The following is an 18,968-nucleotide window of genomic DNA, read 5'->3' on the forward strand; positions in this document are numbered from 1 at the left end:
CAAAGGAATGGCTTCACAAGAAGAAGATTAAAGTTTTGGAATGGCCCAGCCAGAGCCTGGACCTGAATCTGATTGAAGTGTGGTGATCTGAAGGGGGCTGTGCACAGGAGATTCCTTCACAATCTGACAGATTTGGAGTGTTTTTGCAAAGAGTGGGCAAATATTGAAAAGTCAAGATGTGCCATGCTGATAGACTCATACCCAAAAAGACTTGAGTACTGTAATAAAATCAAAGGGTGTCTTTGCCCTGTTAATGACCAGGCCATTTTTTGCAATGCGGCACTGTGCCGCTTTAACTGACAATTGCGCAGTTGTGCTACGCTGTACCCAAACAAAATTGATGTCCTTTTTTACCCACAAATGGATCTTTCTTTTGGTGGTATTTGATCACCACCTGCGATTTTTATTTTTTGCGCTATAAACAAAAAAAGACTGACAAGATTGAAAAAAACAACCTTTTACCTTTCTGCTATAAAACGCATTCCCAAAAAAAAAATATATATATTCATCAGTTTAGGCTGATAAATATTCTTCTACATATTTTTGGTAAAAAAAATTGCAATAGGTGTATATTGATTGGTTTCCGCAAAAGTTATCACGTCTATAAACTACAGGATAGATTTTGGGACATTTATCTTTTTTTAAATAGAAAGGTAGTGGTGCGCTGCTAATCAATAAACTAAAACTAAAATTAAACTACTGTGAAAGTGAATGAATGCCGCTGCTGTCACCTAAGAGCCAGTTCACACAGGGGCAACTCAGGATCCGACTTAAGGTTGCCCCAAGTCGCGCTGTTGAGAAAATCAATGTTAATGGAGCTGTCTTAATGCACACAACAGCAGTCGCTCCGACTTCAAAAAAGGTTCCTGTACTACTTCAATCTGACTTCTAGGCGCCTTGTACCTATTGATTTCAATGGAAGTCGCCTCCATGTCGGAACTCCATCTATATAGAAGCAACAATGTCGCCTCTCTCACAGAATAATCAGCTCTAGAGGGGAAACTTCACGCTAAATTTTAAATAAAAAACTGGCATGGGTCTCCCCTCCATGCGCATACCAGGCCCTTAGGTCTGGTATGGATTTTAAGGGAAACCTCTGGTGTTTTGACCCATGTACTTGATACCATTTAAAGTCCCGAGGTTTGTTACCTCTTAGCCCCCCCTCTTTTTGTCTTTATTCTGTATCTTTGGGATGTGGTATCTATAGTCTGATCTCTTCATGTTGCTGTTTTTTGACAGAGATCACGGTTCAATGGGAATAGTAGATCTGTAATTTCACTGGGCAGAACATGCCTTGTTTTACATAGGCAGTTCCCCTGTTCTGCCTGTGTACAAGGCGATCACAGGCCGCCGGCGGACATAGTCTGCGGGCACGCTCCCACGCCCGCTATCCTGCTTGTACGGACTGATGTACAGGAACAGAAACCTGATATTTTAACAAGAGTGTAGACATTTTATATCCACTGTATATATACGATGCCTTGGAAATGTATTCACCCCCTTGGCATTTTTCGTGTTTTGTTGCCACACAACCTTGAATTAACATGGATTGTTTGAGGATTTGCATCATTTAATTTACAGAACATGCCCGCAACTTTGACGATTTTTTTATTTTTATTGTGAAGCAAACAACAAATAGGTCAAAACCTATCACAGCTCCAAGTCGCTTTGGATAAGTCTGTATGAGCTTGCCACATCTTACCACTGGGATTTTTGCACATTCCTCCTTGCAAAACTGCTCCATCTCCTTCAAGTTAGATGGTTTGCGCTTGTGAACAGCAATCTTTGACCACAGATTTTATATTGGATTGCGGCTTTGACTAGGTAATTCCAACACATTTACATGTTGCTTTAGCAGTGAGTTTGGGGTCATTGTCCTGCTGGAAGGTGAACCTCCGTCCTAGTCTCAAATCACAAACCGAGTGGTACAGGTTTTGCTCAAGAATATCCCTGTATTTAGCACCATCCATCTTTCCCTCAACTCTGACCAGTTTCCCAGTCCCGGCTGCTGAAAAACATCCCCACAGCATGATGCTGCCACCACCATGTTTCATTGTGGGGATGCTGTTCTTTGGGTGATGTGATGTTGGGTTTGCGCCAGACATAGCGTTTTCTTGATGGCCAAAAAGCTAAATTTTATTGTCATCAGACCAGAGCACCCTTCCTCCATACATTTTGGAGTACAGATACTTCAGTGTCTGCTGTGGAACTCGGCAGCTCCTCCAGGGTACCTTAGGTCTCTGATTAATGCCGCCCTTGCCCAGTCCGTGAGTTTTGGTGTGTGGCTCTCTTGGCAGGTTTACTGTTGTGCCATGTTCTTTCAGTTTGGTTATGATAGAATTGATGGTGCTCATAAGGATCATCAAAGATTTGGTTATTTCTTTATAAACTAACCCTGACTTGTACTTCTCACTGGGAAAAAAAAAGGAAAAGTAGGACACACCAACCTAGTGCATTACCACTAGAAAAAGCTTTAGTCAATTAAAAAACAGCAACGTGTATACTCACAAGCGAGTATTGATCAAAGGCATAATCAATAAAGCAAAATCCACTATTCTGAACATCGACAAGCCAGGACCTGACGTCGAGTGGATCAAACTATACCTCAAGATGGCAGATGCGTTTCAGGGGAGAACCCCTTTCTTCAGAGCCTAAACGGGCAATGGTTTCTCACCTACGAATACCTCTATATATGTGTGCAGCCCAGACCCTGGCCATGCTCACCCACCCAGGCCACACCCACTCACATTATGTGGGTGTACCCAAAAAGACAACATGGCCATTTAGAAAAAAAAAGTATCACATACACACATGAGGGTCCCCTATTGAATGAAAATTATGTAGGGACCGAGAAGGCGAACACACACGCACACGCACACGCACACGCACACACACACACACACACACACACACCTCAAGGGGACTTCTCAAGCTGACTCCCTACAAAGAAACCATATACCCGTTACCAATGTACATAGGCAAGAGATATTACAAAAATACTTTTGCAGAAATACCAAATGAAGAAAGAAGGAAGGAAATAAGATGGTATACCATCCTAACCTTTCTAGACCTGAGCCTAAAACAACATGTATCTGCCTATTCTAAACCATTCCTACCTAGATCCAAGTCACAACTGTGGAGGCCAATACTTGACAGAAGAAGCACCCTAACTCCAAATCACGATACCCAATCAAATCTTATGGCTACAGAAAGAGTATTTATGTGCTAAAATTCATCGAGGGTGACCCTTATGTAGCAGATGGACCCAGTATGCAAGCACGGTGAACACCCCCAAGGCATCCCAGGGGCTCTCGGGGACTGAAAATCTCATAGGCGATTTGAAGCCATAGTCCCTAAGGAGAAAATCCAATAGACCTCTTTAATGCACAATAGCTGATGTTTTTTGCCATTATCCAACTCATTTGGCATGGCCTCAATACCAAACGGCCTAAGACTGTCCACACTACTAGCGTGGACCTCCTTGAAATGTCTCAGTGCCGAGTATTTGTCTTTCTTGGTCAGGATATTACTTCTGTGTTCATTCATCCTGGTTCTCATTGGCCTTGAAGTTTAGCCAACATTCAAGAGGCCACAAGGGTACAGGAGGCCATAAACCACACATGGGGTACCGCAATTTATAAATTGCTTGATCTTGTGGTTTCTACCATCAACACCTACTACGACCTTCTTCCTAGGGTACATATGTGCACAATTCCCACTGATTTTTTTTTGATTATAAATGTATACTTTATTTTGCAAGAAAATATACAAAAAACAAATACTTTAAACCGGGTACATTCCACAATTCCCACAGTTAGTACTCCCACATCTGTAGCTGCCCTTTTGATCGAAGACTGTTGTCCAAAGATTGAGGCCACTATTTCTGATTTTCTTCACCCTACTTGGGGCAATGAAACTCCTCAGGTCCTTGGGTCTCCTAAAGACCAAATTTGGGTATAGAGGGATGCTTGTCTTCAGGATAGGATCTGATTCTAGTATCCTCCAATTCTTTTTGAGGTTTTTTTGTAATGCATGGACCTTATTGTTGAAGCTAGTACAAAATCGTACCTGTACTTCTTCATTACCATGGGGTTCTATCTTTTTCTCCCCCTCTATATGTTCATCCTTATACACCTTTTCCTTAAGTTTACTCTTAAGGACAAGACTTTGTTCCTCATCTCGTTTAAGGGTGCAGGTCCGCCTCAGTCTGCAGAATTGGCCGAAAGGAACGTTTCGAATCCATCTGGGATGATGGTGGCTATGTGCATGAAAGATGAGAGTTGCCGCCACGTGGCTTAAAATAGGTTTTTGAGTAAATTGACCACACACATACATATATAGAGGTATTCGTAGGTGAGAAACCATTGCCCGTTTAGGCTCTAGAGAAAGGGGTTCCCCATCTGAAAAGCATTAACCATCTTGAGGTATCGTTTGATCCACTCAACGTCAGGTCCTTACTTGTCGATGTTCAGAATAGTGGATTTTGCTTCATTGATTATGCCTTCTATCAATACGCGTGTGTGCTTTACTAGTGTTAATGCACTAGGTTGGTGCGCCCTCCTCCTTTTCCTTTTTTTTTCCTTTAGTGTATGAATACCCATTATTCAGAGGAGGGCCACAAGATGTCAGGCATTACTATATGAAGCTGGTCACACCACACATTGAGGAACTAGACACCAGAGCACAGGCGAAATTCTTTTGGTGTTTACTTGTACTTCTCAACAACATTGTCCCTTACTTGTTTGCAGAGTTCCTTGGTCATCTTGGCAGTGTTTGGTTAGTGCTGCCTCTTGCTTAGGTTTTTCATCCTCTGGGGCCTTTCAAAACGGGTGTGTATATGTAATGACAGATCATGTGACACTTAGATTGCACATAGGTGGACATCATTTCTAATTATGTGACTTCTGAAGGTAATTGGTTGCACCAGAGCTTTTTATGTGCTTCATAACATACATACACACATGCCAATTATCATTTTTTTTTTTTTTTTATGTATATATTTTTCTAATTTTACTTCCCCAACTTAGACTATTGTGTTCTGATCCATCACATAGAATTCAGATTTAAAAAAAAAACATTGAACTAAAGGCTGTAATGTAACAAAATAGGTGAAAAGTCAAGGGGGTGAATACTTTTGCAAGGTACTGTAACATGATGGCTGCCTCCACACAGACATGCGGAAGGGAATTTATCTTTCTGTTTTAAAGTTTAACTAAACAAGCTAAAGATAGAAGCTGATTGGTTGCCGTGCACTGCTTTTCTGGATACTGTCTGCTCCGGTTTTGTTCAATTCCCCTCACAATGCAGACAAGACAGTGTTGACTAGTCCTTTTTCTTCTGCTTGCCTTTTTGGTCACAGCTTCAAGGTTCTCTTTAATACCTTTTGTACCGAAGTGACTCCAAGCTGACAGGGTGCCATTTTAAGATCTGTATGTTTGAAGGAGGTTTGTGTCATTTTTTTTGTCAGAAAATAAATAGCATATAGAGTCCTTTCTGCTAATTGGCCTGCACAGAAACTTGTTGTTGATGTTTTTTTTTTGTTTTCTAGCTGGAACAGTTTGAGAGCACAATTGGATTTAAACTGCCAAACCATCGAGCAGCCAAAAGGCTGTGGAAAGTGTGTGTTGAGCACCATACATTTTACAGGTGTGATTAAACTACAGTACTTTTATATATACACTTTGTCGACATCAACTGTTTTTATTGCTATCTTCACAGCATCAACATTTACATTGTGTTGGTTTTAGTTGTGTAAAAAGTAGTTTTGGGTGCACCACACTTATAACCAAGAATCTTCACACCTGAAAAATGAATTGATCAGACCCTTAAATGTTTTTCATGTAGAGCTCATTCACCTGGACATGGGTGCAGATAGCTGTACACCGTGAAAACCTGGATCTGGGAGTGACAGCCCGAGTGCTTTCACACTGGAGCGGTGCGCTGGCAGGACGTCAACAAAAGTCAAAAGCAGCATCTTTGAGGCGCTTTAGGAGTGGTGTAAATAGCGGCTCTTTACCGCCGATGCCCCCCACGCCCCAGTGTGAAAGGAAAAAGTCCTGCAAGCTGCATCTTTAAGGCACTTTAGGAGCGATGTATACACCGCTCTTAAAGTGCTCCTGCCCATTCAAATCAATGGGCCGCTAAAAGCGCCCTGCTAGCGGACGAAAAGCAGTGCTAAAACAACGTTAAATTGCCGCTAAATATACCGCCACTTGACTGCCGATGCCCCCAAAGCTGCAGTGTGAAAGTGCCCTTAGTGCCGGTTCACACTATATTGCAATACGAGAACCCTGTGAATCAACTGCGGCACGCACGGCAGTTCACACTGCCATATGCGAACTGCTGGAAAGTGTCATTATATGTAAACGATACATATAATGTATATAATGTAATGACCCCCATTTCAGCTCACATATCGCACTGCAAACTGACCATTCGGACATGAATCGGATCGCATGTGTGTGAACACACATGCGATCTGATTCTGGTCCAAACAGAAAAAAGGGTCTTAAAGTGGTTGTAAACCTCAGACATGAAATATAAACAAAGCATATCCTTTTACAGTGTGTACTTGTCTCAGTCCAGAGCACTAAGTGTCATTACTGCCTCCTTCCTTTTGCTTTCTGCACGAGTCACTTCTGAAGTTTTCCTGACACCAATAAGAAAAAAATTTGACCGGGGAGGGATTTCCAGCTGATAGCCTCAGCTCTGTTCCTATATGCTGTGTAATGGGGGTATGTCTCTTCCCTTCAATCACCGCTGAGAGCTCACCTTACCACATTCTGCAGAGTGTCACTTCAGCTGCGTTCCCTGCTTTTCAGATGGATGGAGAAGAGAGGGCTGCAGATAGACAGGTACAACTTATGTAGGAAGATTTGTTTCACCTCTGTTTTTTTTGTTTTGTTTTTTACCTGAGGCCAGTCACTTCACTGGGTATATGTAAGGGTTTACAACCACTTCAACTAGAACATGCTCTAAATGTAAGTTATAGCGCCTACAAAATAGGTTATTGATTTATGGCATTATTATTTTAAAAAATGTAGTTTTACTAGTAATGGCGCCGATTTGCAATTTTTTATTTTTTAATTTTTTTTTATTTTTTTTATCGTGACAAGTCGGACACTTTTAACACTATTTTGGAAACATTGACAATTATGCTATAAATATGCACTGATTACTGTGTAAATGTTTAAAAGTAACAGTACAGCGCAGATAAAAGCTAACAAAATTATACTAACAAAATGATAAATATAACACGTATAGATAAATCTATAAATAAATGAAATATAGGATAGGTAAGATGAGTTTTCAAGAAAGTCCACATGTGCAGTGTGTCTTCATTCAGCATAAACAGGTGATGATGTGATCCCTTCCACCAAAGAGCAAGATGGACTCTCACCTCACATGCTGTTGCACTGATCTCCAGTGCCGAGTAGTAAGCGAAAAGATAAATACATTAGATATCCATGCACGGATCAGCATTGTGGCTTGCGTGTGACGTCGCGGCTAAAGTCACGTGGTCCGTACGCGTTGCGTCCCCGAAAGTAGGCGGGACTTCACCAGAGGCCGCTGATAAAGTCCCGCCTACTTTCGGGGACGCAACGCGTACGGACCACGTGACTTTAGCCGTGACATCACCTGCAAGCCACAACGCTGATCCGTGCATGGATATCTAATGTATTTGTCTTTTCGCTTACTACTCGGCACTGGAGATCAGTGCAACAGCATGTGAGTGTACCACTCTGTTTTGTATTTCTTTTAATAAATCTTTTGCAAACGGAGAGCACTAGATTTCGTCTTTTTATACTTTCATGTGGAATCATGCTGGTATTTGGGACATGAAAAGGATCCATTTCCAGAGCACTCCTGTTTGTATGCTGATATTTGTGATTAACCCTTGGTGGGAACATGCGTTTTTGACCTGTCTGATTTATCAGGGGTCCAGTGCTTGAGGTGAGAGTCCATCTTGCTCTTTGGTGGAAGGGATCACATCATCACCTGTTTATGCTGAATGAGGACACACTGCACATGTGGACTTTCTTGAAAACTCATCTTACCTATCCTATATTTCGTTTATTTATAGATTTATCTATATGTGTTATATTTATCATTTTGTTAGTATAATTTTGTTAGCTTTTATCTGTGCTGTACTGTTACTTTTAAATTTTATTGTGGGATTTGGTATTTTGACCTATAGTATTCTAGCCGCAGTATTTTAGTATATATTATCTTAGTTTATTTTGTTCAGCGCTGATTGATTTCGTTTGTTTTTATACTGTGTAAATGTCACTGGCCGGAAAGGGGTAAACACTAGGGGGCGATCAAGGGGTTAAATGTTACTTAGGAAGTGGTTCTAACGGGGGGAGGGGGGGACTGACGAGGGGAGGAGGCTGAATCGGTATTCCTATATACCAGGAACACACAATCCGTCTCCACTCCCTTGACAGGAAGTTTATCTGTGTGTTTACACTCACAGATCCATGTTCCTGCTCTGTGACAAGCAATCGTGGGTGCCCGGCGGACACACGCATCGGCTCCCGAGAGAAGCGGCGACATGTGTGCACCCCCTACATTGCTGAGGAGGCAGAGGATGTCATATGACGACCACCCGGAGTGACCGAGTGTTCCTGCGGCCATCATATTACAATGGCTGGGGTGGGAAGTAGTTGAACTGAGAAAATGTGCGATTAAAAAAAAACTGTAATTTTTAAATCAATGGCAGCAACACTTTCCAAAAAAGTCAGGACAGGGCCATGTTTACCATGGTGTAGTGACCCCTCTTCTTTTAACAACACTCTGTAAATGTCTGGGAACTAAGATCAGCTGCTGGAGTTTTGTGAGAGGAAGGTTGTCTCATTCTTGCCTGATATAGGATTGTAACAGCTCAACAGTCTTGAAGTCTGTCATTTTTTGTGTTTCAAGAAGTACCAAATATTTCCAATTGGTAAAAGGTCTGAACTGCAGGCAGGCCAGTTAGGCACCCAGACCCTCCTGCTAAGAGCCATGCTGTTGTCATGGATACAGTATGCAGTTGTCCTGCTGAAATATACAAGGCCTTCACTGAAAAAATACGTTCTCAGGTTGAGAACATATGCTGCTTTAAATCTATCTAATTATATCTTTCAGCATTGATGGTGCCTTTCCAGATGTGCAAGCTGCCCATTCCATAAACACAAATGTACTCCCATGCAGAGATGCTTTTGAACGGAGCACTGATAAGTTGAAAGGTTCCTCTCCTCTTTAACCACTTTGCGCCTGGCTTATAGCAGAATGATGGCCGGGCGGTGGTTCAGGTGTCTTTATATGACGTCTTTCAGGATAACTGCTGGAGCGCACCCGTGGGGGCTCACAGTGCGGCGGTCTGCGTCAGTCTGACACACCGCAACACCTATCTCGGTAAAGAGTCTCTGACATACCCTCTGATAGGAACACCAGGGATGACCAGCACACATGGATGACTAGGTATACCCCCCCCCCCCGTAGCCACCAGGGATGCCACACAGTGCCCTAAAAAGATGCCAATCAGTGCCCAGAAATGGTGCTCGTCAGTACCCACTACAAATGGCTGCCAGATTTCTCCTCATCAGTGATGCCCATCAGTGCCCATCCATGCCACCTATCAGTGTCACCCATAAGTACCTATTAGTACCTATTAGTGCCTATGAGTGCCCATCAGTGCTGCCAGTCAGTGCTACCTCATCAGTGCAGCCTCATCTGTGCCCGTCAGTGAAGGAGAAAACGTTCTAAATTTTCAGTCTTTGCTGTGTTTTTTTGCGTAAAAAAACAAAAAAAAACATTAAATGCCACCAAAAGAAAGCTCTATTTGTAGGAACAAAATGATGAGCAATTTATTTGGGTATAGTGTAGCATGACCGCACAATTCATTCAAGTTGCAACTGCTCTGAAAGCTAAAAATTGGCCTGGGAAGGAAGGGCCGAAAGTTCCTGTATTGAATTGGTTCATCTGGTTGCCTAAAAGAATGTCAAAAAACGTAACTCTCTTGGGCATGAAGTTTATCAGAGCTTCACAGGTATCCACTGGAGTCCTCTTCCACTCCTCAATGACAACATCACAGCGCTGGTGGATGTTAGAGACTTTGTGCTCCTCCACCTTCCGTTTTGAGGATGCCCCACAGATGCTCAATAGGGTTCATGTCTGGATACATGCTTGGCCAGTCCATCACCTTTACCCTCAGCTTCTTAAGCAAAATAGTGGTCGTTGTGGAAGTGTGTTTGGGATTGTTATCATGTTGGAATACTGCCCTGTGGCCCAGTCTCAAAGGGAGGGAACCATGCTCTCAATGAAATGCTTGTATAGCGCACAATGCGAACTGAATCGCCTCTAGGCGCTGTGCTCTGCTTCAGTATGTCAAAGTACATGCTGGCATTCATAGTTCTCTCAATAAACTGTAGCTCCCCAGTGCTGGCAGCACTCATGCAGCCCCAGACCATGACGCTCCCACCACCATGCCTAACTGTAGGCAAGACACACTTGTCTTTGTACTCCTTACCTGGTTGCCACGACACATGCTTGACACCATCTGAACCAAATAAGTTTATCTTGGTCTCATCAGACCACAGGACATGGTTCTAGTAATCCACGTCTTTCGTCTGCTTGTCTCCAGGAAACTGTTTGCAGGCTTTCTTGTGAATCATCTCTAGAAGAGGCTTACTTCTGGGATGACTGCAATGCAGACCAATTTGATGCACTGTGCGGCGTATGGTCTGAGCACTGACAGGCTGACTCTTCACCCCTTCATCCTCTGCAGCAATGCTGGCAGCACTCATACTTCTATTTCCCAAAGACAACCTCTGGATATGAAGCTGAGCACGTGCACTCAACTTCTTTGGTTGACCATGGTGAGGCCTGTTCTGAGTGGAACCTGTCCTGTTAAGCCGCTATATGGTCTTGGCCACAGTGTTGCAGCTCAGTTTTATGGTCTTGGCAATCTTCTTATAGCCTAGACCATCTTTATGTAGAGCAACAATTCTTTTTTTCAGATCCTCAGCGTTCTCTGCCATGAGTTGCCATGTTGTACTTCCAGTGACCAGTATGAGAGAGTGAGAGCGATAACACCATACTTAACACACCTGCTCCCCATTCACACCTGAGACCTTGTAAAACTAGTGAGTTACATGACATTACATATCTCGGGTAGGGAAAATGGCTAATTGGGCCCAATTTGGACACTTTTCACTTAGGGGTGTACTCACTTTTGTTGCCAGTGGTTTAGACATTAATGGCTGTGTTGAGTTATTTTGAGGGGACAGCAAATCTACACTGTTATACAAGCTGTACACTCACTACTTTACATTGTAGCAAAGTGTCATTTCTTCAGTCTAGACACAGGAAAAGGTATAATAAAATATTTACATAAATGTGAGGGGTGGTACATTTTTATTTTTTGTGAGATACTGTGTATGAATTTATGTGTGTGTGTAAAATATATATATATATATATATAATATATATATATATATATATATATATATATATATATATATATATATATATATATATATATATATATATAAACACACACACACACACTTCTTGCCCATTTTTCAGATAATATGAATGATAAAAGAAAAACTTTTTTCACTCATGGTTAGTGTTTGGCTGAAGCCATTTATTATCAATCAGCTGTGTTTACTAAATAATCACAACAGAAACTACCCAAATTACCCTGATCAAAAGTTTACATACCCCGTTGATTTTGGCCTGATAACATGCACATAAGTTGACACAAAGGGGTTTGAATGGCTTTTAAAGGTAACCATCTTCACCTTTGTTCTGTTTGCTTGTAATTAATGTGTGTGTATAAAAGGTCAATGAGTTTCTGGACTCCTTAGGGCTCTTTCAGACAGGGCGGATCTATGCTGATCCACCCCGTGGATATCTGCTTGCTCAGTGGGGATCACTCCGTCGATCCCTGCTGAGCAGGAAGATGACAGGTCCGTCTCTGCACACTGTGCAGGGATGGACCTGTCAGAGCCCCGCTCTCCCTTATGGGAGATTGGGTGATGACGGACCGCAGAGTGCGTCATCACCCGATCCGATGACGGATGGAAAGTAGTTTTTTTCCTCCGTCACACTTTTTCGGATCGGAGCGGGTCGGATGTCAGCGGACATGTCACCGTTGACATCCGGCGCTCCATAGACCTCTATGGAGCATCCGTTCAGGTCAACCTAAAAAGCTGACAGGCAAACCTGAATGGATCATCCATGTGAAAGAGCCCTTACAGACCATTGCATCTTTCATCCAGTGCTGCACTGACATTTATGGATTCTGAGTCATGGGGAAAGTAAAAGATTTGTCAAAGGATCTGCGGGAAAAGGTAGTTGAACTGTATAAAACAGGAAAAGGATATAAAAAAATAACCAAGGAATTGAGAATGCCAATCAGCACTGTTCAAACTCTAATCACGAAGTGGAAAATTAGGGGTTCTGTTGAAACCAAACCACAGTCAGGTAAACCAACTAAAATTTCCACCACAACTGCCAGGAAAATTGTTTTTGATGCAAAGAAAAACCCACAAATAACTTCAGGTGAAATACAGGAGTCTCTGAAAACATGTGGTGTGGCTGTTTCAAGATGCACAATATGGAGGTACTTGAAGAAAGATGGGCTGCATGGTCAAGTCGCTAGAAGAAAGCCATTACTATTCAAATGCCACAAAGTATCCTGCTCACAATATGCCAAACTGCACAGAGTCAAGCCTCAAACTTTCTGGTACAAAGTCATTTGGAGATGAGACCAAACTTGAGCTTTTTGGCCACAACCATAAACGCTTCATTTGAAGAGGAGTCAACAAGGCCTATGATGGAAGTTACACCATTCCTACTGTAAAACACGGAGGTGGATCACTGATGTTTTGGGGATGTTTGAGCTACAAAGGCTGCAGTATATTATCAAAAAATACTGGAGAAACATTTGCATTCATTGGCCAGGAAGCCGTGCATAAGTCGTACTTGGACATTTCCACATGACAATGATCCAAAACACAAGGCAAATTTGACCTGTCATTGGCTACAGCAGAATAAAGTGATGATTCTGGAGTGGCCATCTCGGTCTCCTGACCTCAATATCATTGAACCACTCTGGGGACATCTCAAACGTGCAGTTCATGAAAGACAGCCCAAGAATTTACAGGAACTGGAGGCTTTTTGCCAAGAGGAATGGCCAGCTTTACCATCTGAGAAGATAGAGCCTCATCCACAAATACCACAAAAGACTTAAATCTGTCATTGATGTTAAAGGGGGCAATACACGATATTAAGGACTTTTGATCAGGCCCATTTGGGTAGTTTCTGTTCTGTTCTCTGAAAAATGGCCAAGAAATCATACTTATTGCCTGGGTAAACCTATGAGCACAACTGTGTGTGTGTATGTATATATATATATATGTATGTATATATATATATATATATATATGTATATATATATATATATGTGTATATATATATATATAATTTATATTTAGAGGTGCACATCTTCATTGGTCTCACGATTCCATTACGATTATCTGGTCAACGATTCGATTACGCGATGCACCACGATTACCAACAAACTTCCGCTTGAGCAGCCTAGGCAGCCTTCCACCCTGCAATCTTCTGGGACACATCACAGGTCCCAAAAGATTGCCTGGCCGTTCAGAACAGCACAGTGAGACATGGGCACTCGGCGGATGCCCGCAGTAGTATTGCCAGCACCGTGGACAGGCAGGGGAGTGAAGGGAGGGTTTGGGTGGCCACGTCGCTGGATTGTGGGACAGGTGAGTTTCTTTTTATTAAAAGTCAGAAGATACACTTTTTTTTTGTAGCTGCTGACTTTTAATAAGAATTTTTTTACTGGAACGCTGCTTTGAATTAAAAATAACCTCACTCCCTTAAAGCGGGAGTCTGCCGGGACTCAGGGTTTTTTTTTTTTTAAAAACCAGCAGCTACAAATACTGCAGCTGCTGACTTTTAAAATAGTGACACTTACCTGTCCAGCACGCCCACGATGTCGGCACCCGAAGCCGATCTGTAGATCGTCTCTCGGGTGCTGCAGCCACCATCTTGAGTATGGGAATCAGGAAATGGAGCCTTTCGGCTTCATTTCCCGGTTCCCTACTGCGCATACGCGAGCCGCGCTGCACAATAAGGATGGTCCCCGCTGCCTCTGGGATCTGTGTGTTTTACCAGCAGGCAGCGGGGCACCCCCTCCCCCCTGAAAGGTGCCAATTGTGGCGCCGGAGGCGGGGAGGGTTCCGATGAGCGGAAGGTCCACTTTAGGGTGGACCTCCGCTTTAACCACTTCCAGTCATCTTGACCTTTTGGCCATGAGCATAGGCACCTCTGATGTGACTGCCTGGCCCGCCTCTCTGGTCTTGGGTCTCTCCTGATGTCAGCAGAGATTTCTCAGCCCCACCCGCTGACTGTCGAGATCAAATCAGAAAAGAGGCGGGAGGGGAATTCTCATCCCCGCCCGCCTCTCTTCTGATTTAATAATGACAGTCAGCGGGTGGGGCTGAGAATTCTCCGCTGACATGAGGAGAGTTGGAAGTAAGAGAAGAGAGTCGGGTATTGCACGTAACAGTGGATACACTTGAATCGCTCTCCCAGGAGGGACGGGGCAATGACATCATCTGCAATCGATTTCTATGGTCGCATTCATCAATGCCGCATTGGGGACACCCAAATCGTGATGCAGTGATTAATTTCACAGTATATTTAAAGGGATGAGTAGTAGTACTCCTCCCACTGACACCAACAATGGGGCACTATTCCTCCCACTGAATAATAAATGAAACCAGCGCCAATAATAAAACAAAAAGTAAAAAAGGGTTGCTGCACCTGAAATTAGTGAAGAAGAATGAATGCTGTGGTAAAGGATGCTCCCAATGCATTAATTTAGAACGTAAAAAGTCATTTACGGTATACAAATAGTATGTATACATTTAAAACCGTGTATTGGTGAAAGGCTTCACGTTATACATTTGCATAAAAGTCTCCAAAAAAAATAATATATTTATAATTGCTCAAACAAATATATCATGAAAAGTTCAAAATAGCCCCAAAATTCTTTCTAGATGATTCTACTCCAACACCATGTGAGAAATAAAATCTGTGTTCCAAATAATATTCGTCACTTTTCACCCAAAGTGACAACAAATTGCGCTCACCAGATGGCCCTGGCCAGCAAGTGACCATAAGACATGAAGTACCTCCTCGATTCCTGGAAACCGTTCAACGATCTTTTTCCAATGACCCCGGGAACAACCAGATCAAATCTTTTATCTATCCTCCGCACCAATCTCCCACATCTGAAAATCAAGCCCCACCAAAAAGAGCCAGGGAAGGTAGATATAGTGTAGTATAGTTTGTTTGTTAAAAAATGTCACTTACAATATTTACACCAGATGTGGCCCCGCTTCCTGATCATACGTGCTGGAACGTGAAATGCATAGAAGCTAGGTCTGACACACACTCTACATCAATTCCGCTGGGGGGGTCGTCTAATGCATAGCATACACCACTGGTCAGATAGTGCCCTCTGAACAGACTTCCACCGTACTAGGTGTTTCCAATATATTTATGCACTCCCCTGCTGGAAATATTGTAAGTGACATTTTTTTTTAACAATAAACACACAATACTACACTATATCTGCCATCCCTGGCTCTTTTTGGTGGAGTTTGATTTTCAGATGTGGGAGATTGGCGTGGAGGATAGATAACAAAGATTCGATCTGGTTGTTCCCGGGGTCATTGGAAAAAGATTGTTGAATGGTTTCCTGGATTCGAGGAGGTACTTCATGTCTTATGGTCACTTGCTAGCCAGGGCCATCTGGTGAGCGCAGTTTGCTTTTCATTATATATTTGTTTGAGCAATCATAAATATATTAATTATTTTTTCTGAGACATTTGTGCACATGTATAAAGTGAAGCTATTCACTAATGCACGTTTATACACGGTTTTGAATGTATACATACTATTTTTATAAAACCCTTTTTGCATTCTAATGATTGCATTGGGAGCACCCTTTACCACAGCATTCATTCCTCCCACTGACACCAACAATGGGGCACTATTCCTCCCACTGCCACCAGCAATGGGGGCACTATTCCTCCCACTGCCACCAGCAATGGGGCACTATTCCTCCCACTGCCACCAGCAATGGGGCACTATTCCTCCCACTGCCACCAGCAATGGGGCACTATTCCTCCCACTGCCACCAGCAATGGGGCACTATTCCTCCCACTGCCACCAGCAATGGGGCACTATTCCTCCCACTGCCACCAGCAATGGGGCACTATTCCTCCCACTGCCACCAGCAATGGGGCACTATTCCTCCCACTGCCACCAGCAATGGGGCACTATTCCTCCCACTGCCACCAGCAATGGGGCACTATTCCCACCCCTCTAACAAAGATGGGTCACTATTTACTCCCACTGATGCCGGGACATTGTTTTCTACTCCCACTGGCCACAGTCTGGCCCCCCTAAAGTCTGAAGGACAGTTAACTGTTGGCCCTTTTTTAGATAATTTGGAGTCCTGTGATTTACATTAAAACTGTTCATACACAACTTGATTTTCTACAATTCCGTCCTCTGAGACATTCAGTCAAGTCTCCTGCGGTGATGCTCCCACGGCTGACTGGAATACAAGGCGCCACTAAACAGTGACTGCTTTCACCCAACTCGGTCAATTTATAAACTGATTTTGACTATAATTAAATTTAAAGTGGATTTAAACCCGATTCATGAAATTTGAGCTCGGCACATATATCTGCAGTGTTTTCTTATCTCTCTTCAAAGCTCTAAGTCCCGTGGCTTTCTCCAGCTCCATTCTTCTGTTATCAACATAAGTTCTGACAAGTTTTCTGTCAATTGTGATAAAACCAGCCTGAATGTTGTGTCAGAGTGGGTAGATGGACAGAGAGCTGGTCTATTCACAGCACAGCTCTGCAAGGTGCTGTGGAGGGGGGGGGGGGGGGGGGCGTATGCCTATCCTCCAATCAGCTGTTTCACAGTGTATAGGGCAAGAATCCACACACACAGGTGAATCAGGAACAGAAAATGCTAACAGGGCGTGAACTTTTAAACCGTATATAAATCTGAAGATAGCAGATATACATGTAAAACTTATGTAGGAGGATTTGTTTCATCTCTGTGTATCATCTGAGGCTGTTCACTTCACTGGGTATATATGTAGATTTACATCCACTTTAAGCCCTTGTTCACATTGGAGCGATTTGTAATGTGATTTGACAGCTTAAATCGCATGACAAATCGGAGCCTATTGCCAGCAATGGCACCGTTCCTTCAGTGCGATGCTAACTTTGCGGCCCTGCACCGATTTTGCAAAAGGAAGTCCTGCACTACTTTTGGCGATTTTTCAGGTGCAACTTCAATGGACATCTCTGCATGAACCTGCGCGGATTTCTTTCAAATAGCACCTAGAATCATGCTGACTTGCTACTTTGGAATCGCGCTACTTCAACCTAGCACGATTTCAAAATGGCATCAGTGCGAACCAGGGCTAAAGGACTTTCTCTTATATTCACCGACCGACACAACTCCTCTATTAGCTATTGGGTTGTTAGCCTTATCACTAAGAGAATACTGAGCATTAGTTGTAACACAATACTCAGAACTCTTAGTTCAGCCCAGGGGGGTGGTCCCTTAGGCTACAACCCTCCATCCTGCCATGCATTCATCATTTTTCATTTCCATATGCTTATTAGAAATTTGAGTAAACAAGAAAATAGAATCTGCTCATTGGACGCCCTCACAGGGGCTACAAATCATAAACATAATTCTAAAGGGCAAAACACCACTATATACAGACGGTATAATACAAGTAGGGGATGGCATCAAGACTGGTTACAACACAAATTATTGTAACCCCCTTGTCATCTCTGGGGTTAAAGCCTTTCACCCGCTACCCCTGCCGTGGGGGGCAACGGTAAGGTAGGTAGCCAGCTTCTGCTGAGGACCTCGCAAACCAGGTATCGGACAATGATAGAGAGCTAACTTGGCGTCCCTTCGGATTGTCAGGCAGAAGAGTGTCTGCAGCAAACCAAAGATCCTTGACCAGAACCCCACTAGCCCTCGGGCAGGACCACCCGGTGTGAATAACATCACCCCGTTGTCCACAGTTGCGAAAGCATCTGTCAGTGCTTCCAGGGAAGGCCTGAGCAGTGCGGGCCGGAACCCAGTACTATCGGAATAGTACTTTGTATGTGGCCTCTACAGTATTTGTATTAAACGAGCATTTGGCTACCATTCTCCAGGCTTTACTCCAGTCTTCCAGATCTATTGGGGCCTGAAGGTCCCTTTCCCATTGGGCCATATATGAGAGGAGTGCTGATGGCGAGCGTCCATTCAGGGATGCATAAATGGCAGAGATAAGGCCTAGGGACCCAGGGGCATGTTGGCATACGTGCTCCAAAAAGGTTTTTTGAAATGGGTAGGTGGACGTGCGACGCAAGGCCCCAATCCAGTGTCTCCGTTGAATAAAGCGATAATGCTCACTAGCCGGTGCCTCATGCATTTCCCTTATAGCTTCCCAGGAAGAGAAGAAGCGTGTGGAAAGAAAGTTTTGGACTTGTGGGTAGCCATGTAAGGGCCACCAGGAAAATGCCTGAGGTTCCTACAGACCTGGAGGGAAGAGAGGATTATGAGTGATAGGGATCAGGGGTAAAAAGGGAGACATCAAGTTGCTGGAGAAGCAGACGGAATCCCAAATTTGCAGACCATGAAGCAGCATCGCGCTCAAAGAGGGGCGCAATGCCCGGGGGCACCAACGCAGTGCTTGAAGTGAACAGGGGTCGCAGTTAGGCACCTCCAGGAGTACCCACAAGGGAACATCCGTGGTTGCATGGAGCATAGTTAGTGGGGAGATCTGCGCCGCTGTGTGGGATTTAGAGATGTTGGGAACCCCCATGCCTCCCTGGAGCCTATTGGTAAAGGGAGTCGCT

The 18,968-nt window shown here is 43.5% G+C and overlaps 1 protein-coding gene across 14 annotated transcripts in view; it reads left to right on the plus strand.

Annotated features, from left to right (window-relative positions):
• The window catches only part of EPB41L2 (erythrocyte membrane protein band 4.1 like 2), a 351,078-nt gene that overhangs the window by 232,273 nt on the left and 99,837 nt on the right, over positions 1–18,968 (plus strand). For all 14 annotated transcript variants that reach the window (XM_077486872.1, XM_077486875.1, XM_077486879.1 and 11 more), the window contains one exon: positions 5,549–5,646. In XM_077486872.1, coding sequence (XP_077342998.1) covers positions 5,549–5,646 — 98 coding nt within the window. The remainder of the gene's footprint in view (positions 1–5,548; positions 5,647–18,968) is intronic.

This window comes from Lithobates pipiens, unplaced genomic scaffold (assembly GCF_037356315.1).
Source record: "Lithobates pipiens isolate NorthernLeopardFrog02 unplaced genomic scaffold, aLitPip1_a1.2 Scaffold_18, whole genome shotgun sequence".
In the NCBI taxonomy this organism is placed as follows: Eukaryota; Metazoa; Chordata; class Amphibia; order Anura; family Ranidae; genus Lithobates; species Lithobates pipiens.